The sequence below is a fragment of the Panthera leo genome, chromosome C1, assembly GCF_018350215.1.
Source record: "Panthera leo isolate Ple1 chromosome C1, P.leo_Ple1_pat1.1, whole genome shotgun sequence".
Taxonomy (NCBI): Eukaryota; Metazoa; Chordata; class Mammalia; order Carnivora; family Felidae; genus Panthera; species Panthera leo.
In genome coordinates, this window is record NC_056686.1 from 169,780,178 (window position 1) to 169,798,257 (window position 18,080).

General features: G+C 34.4%; 1 protein-coding gene across 1 annotated transcript in view; it reads right to left on the reverse strand.

Annotated features, from left to right (window-relative positions):
* The window catches only part of NCKAP1 (NCK associated protein 1), a 109,534-nt gene that overhangs the window by 87,122 nt on the left and 4,332 nt on the right, over nt 1–18,080 (reverse strand). Inside the window, exon 2 of the mRNA XM_042949337.1 lies at nt 3,863–3,973. Coding sequence (XP_042805271.1) covers nt 3,863–3,973 — 111 coding nt within the window. The remainder of the gene's footprint in view (nt 1–3,862; nt 3,974–18,080) is intronic.

Genomic DNA, 18,080 nt, shown 5'->3' on the forward strand with positions numbered 1-18,080 from the left:
TCTCCTCACTAACAAGGTCTTCACTCTTAGGGAATTAAGACTTAATTCAACATACACATATCATTTTGTCATTAATTTGGGAATCAAATCCAAAATTTTATACTAAAATGTAGGTAAGTAGGCAAATCCTATAATGACATTGTTGTGTCAGATATTTAAACTGTTTTAAAAAACAAACTAGCTTTTAGATGGAAATACAACACAAGAACAAAAGGGGTAAATAAAGTTTGAAATATTTTAGGAAACATTTCATAAGAAATGTCTTAACATACATAAACATGATCATTTCCTTAAAATGCTCCTTAGAATTTCTTGGACAAAACAATTTCTACCTGTTAAAATATGGAATTTCTACTATTTTCTTTACCCAGGAAAATAACAAATTTCCCTCTATATACTCAGAAGAAACTTCTGGGAAACCAATTTTACATCCACTTGCAGTCATCCTTTCAAAATACTAGAAGATTATCATGTTATAAATTAGACAATCTCTCTGCTCAGAAATGCTTTCCTTAACCTAAAAATAAATTTAAAAATCTATTAACTCTATTAAAATAGCCTGGCACAGGGGCGCCTGGGTGGCGCAGTCGGTTAAGCGTCCGACTTCAGCCAGGTCACGATCTCGCGGTCCGTGAGTTCGAGCCCCGCGTCAGGCTCTGGGCTGATGGCTCGGAGCCTGGAGCCTGTTTCCGATTCTGTGTCTCCCTCTCTCTCTGCCCCTCCCCCGTTCATGCTCTGTCTCTCTCTGTCCCAAAAATAAATAAAAAAATGTTGAAAAAAAAAAAAAATTTAAAATAGCCTGGCACATATTAGACACGTAGTAAGTGCTACTATAGTTACAAAACTTTTATTCATTTGAATTTTACTTAATCAGCCTACTTTGAAGCCTACGGGCACATTTAGTTCAACATCATGACTCAGGGAAACAAAACAAAACAAAACAAGACATCCTTTGGCCCAGACTTTCCTTAAATCCAGAACTGGAAGAGTCCAAAAGTTTCTAACTGGTCACAAAAGGGCCCGAGCAAGACAGCAAAACTGACTCAACAGAACCCAACATCATCATTGCTGAGGCTATGTTAGGAACCAATCTGGCTGTATCTGTTAGCAGTGTCCTCCCTTTGTTAGAATACCAGATAACCAGGTTATCTATCAGCACACAGGTAGCCTTTTTGTAGGAATCTACTCTCAGAAACTTCAAAATAAAATTTGTGCTTAATTTTTCACCAAAACAGTATTTTTGTCTGCCTTTTCTAAAACTGGGGACAAGTTAGTGCTTACCAGGAATTCTCCCTGATTTCTGAGATAAAGTAAGCATGCTCTGTGATACATATTTATATAGTGACCCAAAGACCAGGAATAGGAAGGAAAAAAAAAACAACCATGGTATCAATATATTTTTTTCAGTTTACTTAGCACCCAGAAATCTGCAAGTTTCCATCATTCCCAGATGCTACTGCCATTCCCAGTCCTGACACCTCCATTAACTACTTCTATGAAATTAAAAAATAATAACAAAATGTCACTCATTTGTCATTTCCTAACCCAAGTTGGCTAGGAACTTCTCACCAGGATTTATCAAAACTGAGATCATAAAACCTCATAAATACCCAGTATATAATACTTCAGTAGGCAAAAAACAATACAATAGCATTACATGAGATAGTTGTAAAGGCCGTATCACAAAACTGAGACTTTGCACAAAACAACCAAAGTAAATTCTACAAGCAGCATAATATCCAACAATATCCAACTGATTTTATAGGTTAAACAAAAAATTACCACATGACCCAGTAATTCTACTTCAAAGTATACATAAGTTCACACAAAAACTTTTACACAAATGTCATTGCAGCATTATTCATAATAGTAAGCAAAGTAGAAACAATCCAATCATCAATTGATGGATGGATAAATAAAATGTTATAGCCACAGAACGGAATTTTTTTGGCAATAAAAAGAAATGAAGTACTGATACATGCTACAACTTGGATAAACCTTGAAAACATTATGCTAACAGAAAAGCCAGTCACAAAAGACCATGTTATAGGATTCTATTTATATGAAATCTCCAAAACAAGCATACAGAAAGTAGATTAGTGTTCGCACAGGGATGGGGGATTAGCAGGTGTGAATGCTAATGGGTCTGGGGTTTCTTTTTGGGGTGATGAAAATGTTCTAAAATTGTGGAACTAGACACACAACTCTGTGGATGTACTAAAAACTCACTGAATTGTATACTTTAAATGAGTAAATTGTATATATGTGAATTGTACCTTAATAAAGCTATTACTTAAAAAAAACAACTTTGTGCTGCAAAAGTTGAGAAGGGAAGTACAAATTTAGAAAAAACAAGAAACAGCAGCATTATTATAAAGTTTACCCCACAAATCAAGGAGCAAAGACTCTTAATTTACTCTTTAACAAAATATGTTACTGTTATGAAAACTGTATTTAATCAGATCTTGCTAATTTTCTAAGAAAAAACCTCATATTTAGGAACTATGCTTATTCTCACATGGACATTTACACACACACACACACACACACACACAAATTAAACTTAAATGATTCTCTGAAGAGCTCATATCACAGAGATTTTATAAGCCAGGAGAAACAGAAGTGTATATGAAACTAAATGTAAAACGATTCTCATAAACCCTCTCTCATTCTGAGTATATTATTTCTCAGATAAGTCAGCTAATTAATGTCAATAACTAAAAAGAGTCTCCACACAAATAATACTGTTCTTAAAAAGTGTGTACTTTGAACCACCCATTTGTAATCAGGAACTAGTTGTCATACCTTAATATACCAATTACAAAACATATTCTATGAAACAAAGAAAGACCTCTATTAACCTGTACTCACAAGAAGAAACAGAGACTTTAACCAGACTTTATTACTTCTGACTGGTATTTTCCCTCTACATTAAAATATTTTTAAGTAAAGGTGATATCAGTAAGTTAAATATGAATCTTCAATAAAAATACAGGATTTAAGGAAACTAAAGGATGACAAAGTTTTTTAAACAGTTTCTCAAAAGTAGGAAGACCATATGTAAGAGGAAATTTCCATACAAAGTTTGTACATAAAGAAAAAGAGAGCAAAGATTGTAACACAAGACTACCAAAGAAAAATATTTAAAAAGAGAAGACATGTAGAAAGATTCCAACAACAAAATTTATATGGAAAGAACATGGTAAAATAAAAATTAGCTCTAATTTTCTAAAATTCGTTTTTATAGAAATTATTATAAAGAACTACCAAAGGATTATGTAAACATATCAGGATTATGTAAACTCTGAATATGATTATATTTTGATATACTAAGAAAAACTACCCCATCTGAAGAAAGTAATATGGAAAAATAAAGATCCTACAACATCACCTAGTTATATTATTTTTCAGAAAGTTTTCTCAAACATAAAAATATTAAAGAAACATATATTTTATAACTAAACATAGCTAATTACTAAAAACAATATAAGCTCTATGACACTTACTAATTTCAAAATAGTGTATGATTATTAGGAAAAACTCCCCAACTAGTCATGCAAATATCTGGAACATAAACATATCTATTACCTTACTTTCTGTTGCAACTTGAAAGTGAAGAAGTATGTAAGAAATTAACATCTTATGTTTTGTATGATAAAACGGTGACATACTTCAGTCATTTTTCCCAGTTTTAAAGATAAGAATAGTGTCTGTGTCTCTAAAAGTCATTCATCAATGTACATAATTGGTATACCAAAATATAAAGAGTTAGACAAATAAGAACTATTTCAAGTATTAATCTAACCATTACTTTCCCTACTGATGGTTAAAATCAAGTAGCACAAAAATTTCTATGACTTACATTGTTGTTGCGAGTTTCTACAGCAGGGAACTTTCTGACTATGAATTTCACAGCAGATTCCAGATTTTTGTCAATAAGGTAGGATGGTTTTGCCTTGGGATCTCCACATGCCTATAAAACAACAGTAATAAAAAAGTGAAATGCATCCTTGTTCTAAAACCAACTAACTAATAGCAAATCTGTAATCAGAAATTAGAGATATTTATTGTTTTTGGTGAGCAGGTGATAAAATGAATAGGCAAAGTGCAGGGATTGTCACAGCTGAAATATGCAATGGGAGACAGTACAGAGATGTTCTTCTACTGAAAAAAATGCATGGAAAGTTTCAAAGCAGTTAGCGCAGAACAGCAGTGAAGAAAAAAGCTCAAACCTAAAGAAAAAAAAGAAAAAAAGAAAAAAAAAAGTCTTGGTTTGAGGTAGAATTGTATTCATCTGAAGCTAATAAATTATTACAAAATTAAATATTCAGAAGAGTACTGGAAATGTTTCTTTCTAAGTGTTATAAAATAAAAGCTTATGTTTAAATGTCTTTTCCAAAATGTTTTCCTCATTCATTTTAAACATTTTAATACAAGAGCCCTAGTTCAAAAGAACTGGAAGCTGCTAAATTGTCTTTATAGTACTCAAGTGTGTAACCTGTTCCTCTGAACACCTGAGTTACAACAGTATTTTTCCATCATACCGGCAGCACATCAAACAATGAATCTGTATCTGTTCTAGATCTCATAAGCACAGAATAAATGGGAATGTTTACATTTTGACCACATCAGCCATATAGCATTCTCTGTAGTAAACTGTAAAGCATTATACAAATGTAAGCATTAGAAAGAACTTTTTATCTGAACTATCAGCAATACAGAATATAATCAGTACTATTCAGTGGTTCGTTATGCGACATTTAACTAACTGCTTGCTAGTGAGATGTTATTTCTTAGGGAATTAAACTATAACATTGCTATTTAACTTCTCATTGCATTTTTTTTAATGTGTCCTTTGAAAAGTTTTATCTCTCTATGTGTGAGGATATATCATATTGCAATTTAATGTTTTTTTTTTTTCATCTTTTACTATGGCTATGTTGTGAATTGCAGAAAGAGAAGTTATGAAACATGAAACTGATCTGAAAGCGGGCAAGCGGGCAAAGGGAAGGTGAAAAGCTTTGCAAACCTTCCAAACTTGTCCTTGCTGGGGAAGCATTGTAATAAAAAGAGAGAAAATTACGTGTAAACAATGATTGTCAAACTATGACATACGTTTCAGTAGAGAACTTATGCACCGCAGACTATGAATAACAAAACAAGATTAGAACTATATGGTGCTACAATTTTAAAGGTATTCTAAGTAGCGAGTTTAGTATACAATAGATTTTATAGAGTTTACACTATTCATATATATTTAAATACTACTGTGTACGTGTACAACCATGTCAGTTTCTTGGTGCTCTTTCTAAATCAACTTAAAATAATACTAGAAGGAAAAATGAAGACTACATGCAACTATAAAAACAGGAGCAAAACCGTCAGTGAAATTTTACATACCTTAAAAAGAAACGGTAGCCAAGAATAAAAGTAAATTGTTATTGGATGACTTTTGCACTTCAGCCCAAACTGAAACTATTTTTCAAAAATCACCTAACTCCCTTCCAAGTCAAAGTATAAAAATCAATGCAAACATTCCTGTATTTTCCAAATGGAAATAGGAATGCATTAAGAATGCTCTTAATTCTCAAACGTAAGTAGATAAAGCAAAATTAATTTAAGAAATTTAGAACTTCATAATCCTTCACGAGATTGACACAAGGCAACTATGCAAATTCTATTTCAACATCATAAATACTAAAATATATCTGACTTTTCTTCAGAGTAGACCATCATTTATTGCACATAAACTAATTTGCTAATTAGTCCACCTCCCCAAAAATATTATGCTATATAATAATAACTAAGAACCACATACTAAAATTCTGTCCAAACAGAAATACCTAGATTAGCATTTCCTTACACCAATGATACAATGAAAATCAAGTTTCCTAAATATTGCCTGAGGTGGTGCAGAATCCTAAAGTGATTCCAAATTACATTCAGTTTATTTTTTTATTACATTCAGTTTTTCAATGAAATGTTTTATCCTCCATATTCTAATATTTAAAAATTTAACTATCCATTCTAACAATATTAGTGACTATCTAATAACAAAAATACGATAGACTACTATACCCATTTCCCATGAGCACAAATTCTACTGTAGAAGAATTTAATCAAGTATCTGAAAACTAACATATATGTATGCTCACATATATACGTGCTCAGGTGAGCATGTACATATAAGAGGAACTCTTCCTTCTCCCTCTAAAAACTAAAAGAATGGAATTTCATTTCAATGGAAAAATAAATGGTTGTATAATCTTTCCTTGGAATTGATTTCCCTATTTCCACCCTGCTCAATGAGCCATAGCTAAACATACGATAGCGGGAGACAGAACACAGACTCTAAAACTTACTGGGTTTTAATCTTCACCACTTACAATCCACAGGACTTGAATATATTACAAAATATCTCCTAGTCTCAGTTTCTTCATGTTTAAATGAGGAAGTTAGTACTTACCTCATACATTCATTATGAGGATTATAAAAGAGATAAACTGTGTACAATATTTAGCTGAAGGACTGACACATAAGTGCTCTAAAATGCTCTAAAAATGCTCGTTGTTGTCAATAACAGCTACAATAATTATAATTACTCAAGTAGAAGTCTCATGAATAGTAATTGCAAAACAGTATTTATCATAGTATATGGAACTAGAAATAATGACTACAATTCCCTCTTCTAATCACATATTTCCTTCATTTGCCCTACGTCTACCAAATTTGTTGCACTTTTACAGTTTAACCTAATAGTTAAGAACATGATTTCCAAGATATTCAAATCCTAGCTCCATCACTTCCTAGCTGCATAACCATAAGCAAGTGATTTTACTCCTCTATGCCTCAGTTTTTCCATCTGTTACATAGGTTGATAATAAATACAATTTACCCTATAAGGTCTTTAGCCCCATTACATGAATATCTGTGTGTGTATGTGTGTGTGCATGCATGCAATTTACAGATAGTTAGCATACCACGAGCACTCAGAAATGCCAATAAAAAATACAGGGTTCATAGGTACTATACAAAAGTACTAGACCTTATTTTATTTTTTCTGAAATCAACCTGCTTGATTTATTTAAATACCAACAGAGACACTGTGTAAGGAAAACTCAAGCAAAGAAAAAAAAAAGTACAAGAAAAAAACAATGACCTGACTAAAAGCTAACATCTAAGTAAATAAATACATCTAACAAAAAGCCGTACTTAATTCAGTTAAAAAGGATTTCCTACTGGGGTGCCTAGATGGGTCAGTCAGTTAAGCATCTGACTTTGGCTCAGGTCATGATCTCACGGTTCATAAGTTCGAGCCCTGCATTGGGCTCTCTGCTGTCAGCACGGAGACTGCTTCAGATCCTCTGTCTCCCTCCCCCATTCACTCTCTCTCTCTCTCAAAAATGAAGATTTTTTAGGGGCGCCTGGATGGCGCAGTCGGTTAAGCGTCCGACTTCAGCCAGGTCACGATCTCGCGGTCCGTGAGTTCGAGCCCCGCGTCAGGCTCTGGGCTGATGGCTCAGAGCCTGGAGCCTGTTTCCGATTCTGTGTCTCCCTCTCTCTCTGCCCCTCCCCCGTTCATGCTCTGTCTCTCTCTGTCCCAAAAATAAATAAAAAAAAAAAAAAGTTGAAAAAAATGAAGATTTTTTAAAAAAGGATTTCCTACTTGGGCGCCTGGATGGCTCAGTTGGTTAAGCGACGGACTTCTGCTGAAGTCATGATCTCGTGATTCCTAACGTTCAAGTCCCACATCAGGCTCTGTGCTGACAGCATGAAGCCTGCTTGGGATTCTCTCTCTGCTCCTCCCCTGCTTGCCTGCTCTTTCTCAAAATAAATAAACATTAAAAAAGAGGGGGGGGGGGGGAGGGGGATTTCCTACTATACCAAAACAGTATAGCAAAATTCCAAGTAACCAGCTGTCTCAGTTTATAAAAATTAATCTTCTTCTTCCCCACCCTAACTCAGCACATTTCATTTTCAGGATATGCAGGACAAAGATATCATAAAATAACAACCTGTATTTCAAAAACACTGTCTGCAGTTGGTACCTATGAAACTCTACCTCATCCTACAACTACAATATTACACAAAATTAATCTTTCACTCTCAAAAGTATCATCCTTTGAAGTGGCACATTTAAGAAAATGACATATACTACTGTACTTAGTTATTAACACATTTTACAGTAATACATATCAAAAAGGCTTACCATAAAGACTGAATCAAAAGATTTAACAAATTACCAATTAAATTAAACTTTTGAATAAAACTTTTGAATACTTCTACCATGCCACACACACCAAAAAAGAAAAAGAAAGAAGGAAAAGGTGAGTACAGGGCAAAATTGCATCTAAATAACTGAACTTATAGCCCTACTGAAAAAAAAATTTTTTTTTTTTTTTGCTTAATTGGCTAAAAGAGCTACTTCACTAGAGAAAAAGGACACTATATCTGAACCACAGAATTAAAAAAAAAAAAACCCCTCTCCAAAATCTTGTTTATCTTGACTTACCATGCTTTCATAATGCATAAAATACTGTAATTTAAAATTCCAGAAGATCTAAAGCAAATTTAAATATTTATATACTTAAACTTCCAGTTCTCACAATTGAAATTTTATTTTCTATGAATATTCTACCTATCTTTAAATTCAACAAGGTTATGACTATATAAATTTTTTTAAATATTTATTTTTGATAGAGAGAGACAGAGCACAAGTGGGGGAGGGGCAGAGAGAGAAGGAGACACAGAATCCAAAGGGAGCTCCAGGCACCGAGCTGTCAGCACAGAGCCCAATGCGGGGATCGAACTCACAAATTGCGAGATGATGACCTGACCCAAAGTCGGATGCTCAACCAACTGAGTCACCCAGGTGCCCCTTAGGTTTTTTGAATTTTTTTTTTATATTTTATTTAAGTTATGACTATATAATGTGACAGATAAAATTGCACTAGTGTTAAAGGGAATACTTAAATATAATAACTAAGAAATCTGTCTCTGAGTCAAAGAGCACAGCCCATATGACTTCCTGGCAAGTTGTTTAATCTCTGAACTTCAGTTCTATAATCCACAAATGAAGGGTACTAATACTACCTACTTAACAGGATAGATTGTACAGATTTTTAAAAGACAAACTGCAAATAAAGTGCTTATTCCAGTGCCTGGTACATAAGCACTTAATAATTAAGTTCTAAATAATCATCTTCTATTTTTTAAAATAAAACTTCCCAAAACACATCAATATCTATAGTGAGTTCCCAATTATCAAAGTTAAGATTTTCTATGTAACCAATTCTAGGTCAGTATTTCAACCGACATCTCCAAGTTCATTTTTTTCACAAAATACAAATATAATATTTATTACCAAAAATAAAGAACAAAGATGTTTTAGAAAACCATATAATATTTTACTCATGCCAAAAAGTAAACATCCTTCACTGGAAACCTCAAGACCAAACTTTATGTGATTTTAAAGTAAACCTTAAAACAAATATTTCTGCCAATCTACCACCAAAACCCCTTCCAAGTCCCTTCCTTAGGCTGTCACAACATAAGATTACATAACACAGATTAATTTTACGTGATTAGTGCTACATGTTTTTTCAAGAACTTATCATGTTAAAAAAATCAAATATAGATAGAAATAGTCCTCTATTCATAAGAGATTATGCGACAATCAAGAAAGCAGAAAACAGGGGCGCCTGGGTGGCTCAGTCAGTTAAGCATATGACTTTGGCTCAGGTCATGTTCTTGCAATTTGTGAGTTCAAGCCCCACATCGGGCTCCGTGCTAACAGCTCAAAGCCTGAAGCCTGCTTCAAATTCTATGTCTCCCTCTCTCTCTCTCTCTCTCTGCCCCCTCCCCCACTCACACTCTGTCTTTCTCTCAAATATAAATAAACATTAAAAAGTTTTTTTAAAAGAAAAAAGAAAACAACAACAAGGGTAGGGAATAAAGAGAACATTTACTGGGCACCTGTTGTGTGTAAAACATCTATACTTTAGAAAGTGTCTAACCCATCACTCAACGGAGAGGAAAGGAGCTTCAGAAAAATTAAGGTTTTACAACTATTAGCTGTTGAGGACCCAAAGATTCCAAAGCACTAAAAATGCTTAATTAAAAAAAATTTTTAAAAACACAAAAAGTAAAAAAACATGCCCCATTCTTTCACTACCTCAGCTGCTCAAAACTTTCACTGGAGTAATTACTATCAAAGGAAAAACCTGCTTAGTTCGGTCAGTTTTATTTTTTAAGTCCTAGTCTATCTAAGTCAGCAGTAAAACACATTCCTTTGCCAAAAAACTATAGAACAAACCAATTTTTTAAATATAGTAACTTACAGGCACCTGGCTGGCTCACCTGGTTAAGTGTCCGACTCGTAACGTTTATTAATTTTAGGAGAGACAGGGAAAGTACAAGTCAGGGAGGAGCAGAGAGAAAGAGAATCCCAAGCCGGCTTCTTGCTATCCACCCAGAGCCCCTTGCTCAATTTCACAAACCATGAAATCAAGACCTGAGCCAGAATCATGAGAGATGGAGCGTGGAGTGGGGCTCTGTGCCGACAGTGCTGAGCCTGCTTAGGATTCTCTCTCTCCCTCTCTCTCTGCCCCTCTGCCCCTCTCTCTCTCAAAATAAATGAACTTTTAAAAAAAATAAAATAAATTCAATAATTTAATTAAAAAACATGAACAGGGGTGCCTGGGTGGCTCAGTTGGTTAAGCATCTGACTTCAGCTCAAGTCATGATCTCATGGTCTATGGGTTTAAGCCCCATGTTGAGCTCTGTGCTGACAGCTCAGAGCCTAGAGCTGCTTCAGATTCTCTGCCCCTCCCCCGCTCATGCTCTCTCTCAAAAATAAAACATTAAAAAAAAAATCTTAAAAATAAAATGAATGAAATCCCAGAGATCAGAGTGAGAATACTATTTGTGAGAGTACAGGAAAGAAACCAGCCCCATCTGAATATGTAAGGGAAGAACAGAAAAATGCAAAATGTTACCAATTTATATAGAAACAGGAATTTAATTTTTTCTCAATAAAAAAAGTCAGAGTTTTTAAAGGTTTTGCACAATTAAAAGCATAACAGGACCAAGATTCTCCCGAGTCTCCAAGGAAATTAACTGACATTAAAGCCTAGAAGAAGAATGAACATCACCTAAAATCATGGACTAGTAAAGCAACTTACCTAGCCTTCTTTTATTTATTTTAGAAATAATGAAAATAATACAATGAAATTTTTCAATAGGTACTGGAAAATCTGTCAGAAGCAAAACAAGCCTTAAATTCTCATATTAGTGGTTAATTTTCCAATTATTTTGTTTTCTTGTCCATATCACCTACATTTTGGCAAACCAAACTGCTTTGAACTTCCCCTTGGGAAGTGAAAAAAAAAAAAGCAATTCACTGCTAAAATTTAGATTAAGAAGCTTCACAGGAAAGTTAACTGGAATTATTAGAAATGCTTTCTTTAATATTAATATAAATTGGGGCACCTGAGTGACTCAAGTCGATTGAGCATCCAACTTCAGTTCAGGTCATGATCTCACGATTTGTGAGTTTGAGCCCCGCATCCAGCAGCATCCTGCTGGCAGCAGGGCCTGGAGACTGCTTTGGATCCTGTGTCACCCTGTCTCTATGTGCGCCTCCCCCCCAACTCATGCTCTGTCTCTCAAAAATAAACAAACATTAAAAAAAGTTTTTTAGGGGCGCCTGGGTGGCTCAGTCGGTTGAGCATCCGACTTCGGCTCAGGTCATCATCTCGCAGTCCATGAGTTCGAGCCACACGTCAGGCGCTGTGCTGACAGCTCGGAGCCTAGGGCCTGTTTCGGATTCTGTGTCTCCCTCTCTCTCTGCCCCTCCCCAACTCGCACTCTGTCTCCCTCTGTCTCAAAAATAAATAAACATTAAAAAAAATTTTTTAATAAAAAAATAAATAAAATTTTTTAATTAATGTAAATTTATCAATAACTACCTGTTATTTACAGCTAATAACATCCACCTTAAAGGTATATAAATTATGCTTATTGTTTTCTAAGCACTAGTTCTGGGAAAAATCACAAACTTAAGAAATATTTCAATGTCTTATATAATTCAAAATTAATTAAAAATTTTAATGATATAGGGGCAGTTGGGTGGCACAGTTAACTGTCCAACATTGGCTCGAGGTAATGATCTCATGGTTTCTGGGTTTGAGCCCCACATGAGGCTCTCTGCTGTCAGCATGGAGCTTGCTTCAGAACTTCTGCCTCCCTCTCTCTCTACCCCTCTCCCACTTGCTCACTCTCTCTCTCTCTCTCTCTCTCTCAAAAAGAAACATTTAAAAAATTTTAATGATTCAAATGCATTACTAATTACTACTCAATTCAAAAGAAGAGGTCTATGTCACTGTTGCTCTTAAACATTTTTCAGCTTGCAATACAGAAAAACATCTCCATTTATAAAACAAAGGTGCTCCATAGTTTTTTTAAAAGCATTATATATGATCATATTTTTACTGTTTTAGAGAAGCTACTCTTTAAAGGACTACTGAAGAACACATTTCTGAAATACATATAAATACTTACTCTGTATTAGCAGTAAGTAGATATAAAACTATAATGTCAGGTAGTTAAAAAGGATAATTAAGAAATATTTCCAGAAGTTGTCTTGAGATGGATTTAACAGGGGAAAAAAATAAACACTTATTAAAGGTCCACTTTGTTTCAAGGCCCAGGAATAGGTTTGATAACAATAGCCAAAACTTATTTATTTCTTACTCTTGTGCCAGGCACTGCACTAGCACTTAATACTAATTAACTCATTGAATTCTCAACCTTATAAGGTTAACTAAAGAGTATCCCACAGGGGTGCCTGGCTGGCTCAGTTGGTGAAGCATGCAACTCTTGATCTCAGAGTTGTGAGTTCAAGCCCCACGTTGGTTGTAGAGATTACTTAAAAATAAAAAATAAAAAGAGTATTCCACAGATGTAGGAGAAACGGGATATCTATTTAAGATTTCAAGAGTTAGAATCAAGAAGATTAACATGGCATAGAAAATAAAAAGTGTACCTTGAAGCATAACAGAAGCTGAGAACAAATACTCAGTAGATGATTTTGCTGGTAGAAAGTCTACATGCAGTCTACTAGCATTCCAGAAATTTAATTATACCACAGAAAACAAAATTAAATCACTACAGTGAACAACTTCCTGAGAAAGAAATCAGAGGTATTAAAAACATATTTTACTTATCTTAGTGGCTCTTAACATCAGAATCACTTCAGGGGCTTTTTCTTCTCAGTAGTTTGTGTCAAGATACACATGTATTTTTAAAAACCCTTTAAAATGATTATATTATGTATCCCTGGCTAAGAACCACTAGTCTTCGAAGCTTATAAATAAAGAAACTATTATAACCCAGAAAGGTTAAATAACTTGCCCAAAGTTTAAAAAACAAAATAGAAGGGCACCTGGGTGGCTCAGTCAGGTAAGTGTCCAACTTCAGCTCAGGTCATGATCTCGCGGTTTGTGGGTTCGATCCCCGCATCAGGCTCTGTGCTGATTAACCTTATAAGGTTTGGAGCCTGGAGCCTGCTTCAGATTGTGTCTCCCTCTCTCTGCCTGTCCCCCAGTCGCACTCCGTCTCTGTCTCTCGCACAAATAAACATTAAAAAATTAAAAAAAAAAAAATAGTACCAGAGCTTTATCTAGAATCTAGTTCTCTCAAGCTACAGAATATACTACAACTATGGAAAATGATAGACAAGTTTAGAAGCTGTATGCCAGCAAGAAGGACATTAGACATTACTAAGGTATTTTATAACCTTATATGTTTTATATCTTTATATATTCTCCTGAACAGAAGTTTTGGAACCTTAAATAATGACTGACTACTCCTTGACATTGCCTACCTGAAGCTTCTATTCCTACTTCAAAACCAAGCACAAAAGTCATTATCTCTTCTTCCTCAGAATGGAATCCTCAACGCTCTTCTGAAGATTCCCATAATCACACTTACATAATACATTTCAGTTAGATCTCTGTAAATCTCTCATACCTACTAAAATATGAACTTCTTGACATTGGAGACTGTGTATTAATTTACCAGTGTCTATGAAGGAAGACATTCAACAAATGAAGAGTAAACAAATGGAAACCCTCAAAATTTGGGACTAAAACAACAGTTCGTAAGATTTATAAAATACCTTAAAAAAAATTTTTTTTTTAATTTATTTATTTTTGAGACAGAGAGAGACAGAGCATGAACGGGGGAGGGACAGAGAGAGAGGGAGACACAGAATCTGAAACAGGCTCCAGGCTCTGAGCCATCAGCCCAGAGCCTGACGCGGGGCTCGAACTCACGGACCGCGAGATCGTGACCTGAGCTGAATTCGGACGCTCAACCGACTGAGCCACCCAGGCGCCCCATATAAAATACTTTTTAAAATGTAGTTTTAGATACTATCAAGTATCTATGCAATAAAAAAGTATTTTCCAATATAGGCTTTTACTTAAAACAGGAGATACCTTTAAAATTGGCACACGTACAACCCTACTTACAAATTAGCAATTCAAGAACTTATGAAGTTTGTTAACTTATTTAACTAAAACACTACACTGTAACACTATTTGAAGAAATAATTAACTAGGAGATTGTCTCATCACAATTTACCAAAAGTAAAAAATTTACCAAAGTCTAATTATGGTACTGCAAATTCCTACAGCATTAAAACTAAAAAGATTTTACTACATTTACTGATAAAGGCAACAGTAAAAACAGCCAACAACAACAACAAAACACAGAAGAGTACTACTAGTTTACTAATTACTAATTTTTGCCCAAGACAGAAACAAACTTATTGGTTAGACTTTCTTTTTTTTAAAGTTTATTTATTTTGAGAGAGAGAGAGAGAGAACACATGTGCATGTTGGAGGGGCAGAGAGAGAAGAGACAGAGAAAATCCCAAGCAGGCTCCGCACTGTCAGCACAGAGCCCAATACGGGGCTCGAACTCACAAACCATGAGATCATGAACCTGAGCTGAAATAAAAGTCAGACACTTAACTGACTGAGCCACCCTGGTACCTGCTGGTGGGGCTTTCTTTACTGCACTTCTTATATTTCATGTTATGGAACTTTCAATGTGAAAATGTTACCATTTGACTTCATGTAAAATGAAAAAAGTACATTTAAAATTCCATTTAATTTGGAACAGAGTATCGAGTTAGGAAATGATTCCATGTGTCCTTAAAATTAGGAAAGATAAATGCTACTTCATTGTATCTTTTAGTTTACACTTTCCTTTCTGCTTTATAAATACTCTTCCCCCAATTTAAGCAAGTTCCTGTTTCTTTAGTATTGTTTATATGATTAGTTCTTTCAGTTTGTATATTTTAATAGGTCAGGGACTAAATTTTAGAAATAATCACAGAGAAAAACTGCACAGAACATGAAAAGTAAATACAAAATATGTTTCCCAAAAAAAATTTGAATTGAATTTTAAAGTTCCTAATTCTAGGGGCACCTGGGTGGCTCAGTCAGTTAAGCTTCTGACTTCAGCTCAAGTCACGACCTCGTGGTTCATGAGTTCAAGTGCCACACTGGGCTCTGTGTTGACAGCTCAGAGCCTAGAGCCTGCTTCAAATTCTGTGTCTCCCTCTCTCTCTGTCCCTCTTGTGCTCAACAGGCTGTCTCTTACTTTCTCAAAAATATACATACATACTTACATACATAAATAAATTTCCTAGTTCTAAATCACTGCTCATTTTAACACATGACAAAGCTAAACGGAAGTCTCCAATAATAATCACTCTGGTACACTGATAGTATGATCTCAATTTTCATACAAATCCATACAAAGTTCATACAAATGCAATCTACAGTAAAGACAAAAACTATAACAGAATTACATATTTCTTTAAGGTTACTGTGTTAAAAATCTAATTCTATCTACCAAAAAAATATCAATGACTGTAAACCTAATGGCAAAATAATTAAATGAAGAGCCCATACTTAGTGGTCAATAAAAAAGGTGTCAATCTGAATTCCAGCTGGCTCAGTCAGAAGAACATGCAACTCTTGATCTGGGGGTCGTGAGTTTGAGTCCCACATTGGGTATAGAGATTATTAAAAAAAAAAAATTAATACACTAAAAAAAAATTGGACAGATTACTTAACCTCTCCAAATTCAACTCCTTTATCCAGAAATAAGTATGTACATCACAGAACTAAAAACAAAGAAAAAAATATAAACAGCATACAATGGCAGCTAGCAGTAATTTCATTACACATTTTTTTTTGGACAATAAAGAGATGAAACTATTTAATTCTAGTAACATATAAAGTGTATAACTACTGGAGCGGACCCAAAATTACTGTTGGAATTTAACTGATGTGAACATTCCTAGGATATTATCAAACAATAACATGGATCAGATTTTCAATCATCCTAGTCAAGAAGGACAATTACTTCTGACACTGACAGTTTTTCACCTGAGCCTCCTCATTTTTAACATATTGGACATAGCTAGCTAGTAGCTATGTTCATTCCTTTAAATTTTTCTTACAAAGTATACAAGCAATAGATTAAGGACCCTAATTTCATTTATATGTAAACTGCATCCATGATGCTTCATTTTTATTTTTGTAAAGAATCTAATTTAATCAAAAGGTAATAAAATATGCATGCACATATGTTAGCATTTGCACAGAAAAGCATGTAAGTATACAAGGTTTATTTTTAAAAGTAGGAAATGGGTAAGCAGAGAAATTTCTGAAGTGACACAATTCTGTTATGTTTGAATTTCTAACAATAAACAGGAATACAATAAATGTATTCCTTTTGTAATCATTAAAAAATGCTTAATATTTAAGTTACTTAACAAGTCCACAAAGGATAATCTATCATTGCTACTTAAAAAAAATAAAAATGGGGTCCCTGGGTCGCTCAGTTGGTTGAGCATCCGAGTTCGCTCAGGTCATGATCTCACAGTTCGTAAGTTTGAGCCCCCACATCAGGCTCACTGCTATGGGCACAGAGCCGGATTTGGCTCCTATGTCCCCCTCTCTCTCTGCCCCTACCTAGCTCGTGCTGTCTCTCACAAAATAAATAAAATATAAAAAAACAAAATAAAATTAAAAAATAAAAATAATTTTTCCTAAGTATTTTTCAGTGATCTTATTTCCTCAGCCTACCATCCAATATAACAAGAAAAAAATTATCAAATCCTCATTTTTACAAGCAGCATTCATTAAAAAATAAACTTACAAATAGACATAATAGGATCTGTTTAAATAAATAATATATATTATTTAATTCGGGTTTATGGAGAGATGTTTCCTTCTTAACATACTTAAGGCTCTCATGAAACCCCCTTGGGGGGGGGGGGGGGGAATCTCATACTAACAACACTTACTACTCCAGAACTTGCCACAAACCAATCTTTGGAGCATGTTTCTGCTCCTGATTGATGAATGGAGAAAATAATACCCTAAATGAAAAGAGAACACTGAAAGAGAAAACTAAAGCTGGTTCCCCTCCCTTTACCTTGCACTACACCCCTCCTTCACATGCATCTTTTTTTTTTTCCTCCATTAAATAAGCAGGTACCAGCTAAGGACTTTCAATTTCTTTATACTCCTATTCATTTTTTCCTCATAAAATAAATGTATCCAAAATCATGGGGAGAAGACTATGAAAAAAAAAAGAGAGTCTCTAATAAAAAAAATTTTTTTTAAACAAGTGAAAATACATTGAAATCTGCAAACACACACCATTCAAAAAAAAAGTCTGCAATAGTTGGGTGGGTCTTTTCTTCTTTTCCGTCATTTAGAATTAAGGCAATGATGTAACTAGAAAAATCACGCAAATATTAACTGAGACCTTTCTAGTAAAGAGTTATCGTTCATATTAGTGATCGGTAGGAAAAAAAAAAAAAAAGGAGACTTTGAAAAAACAAAATAGAAATATTTGCTCAACTCAGCAAAAATGTTTTGGTATTTGGGAATGTGTTTGCTAACAGCAGCAAAATTTCAGAAACAAACAAACGTTGCCCCCCAAAAAGTTGCTGAGACTCCTAAATAAACACATTCATGAAAGTTTTAAAC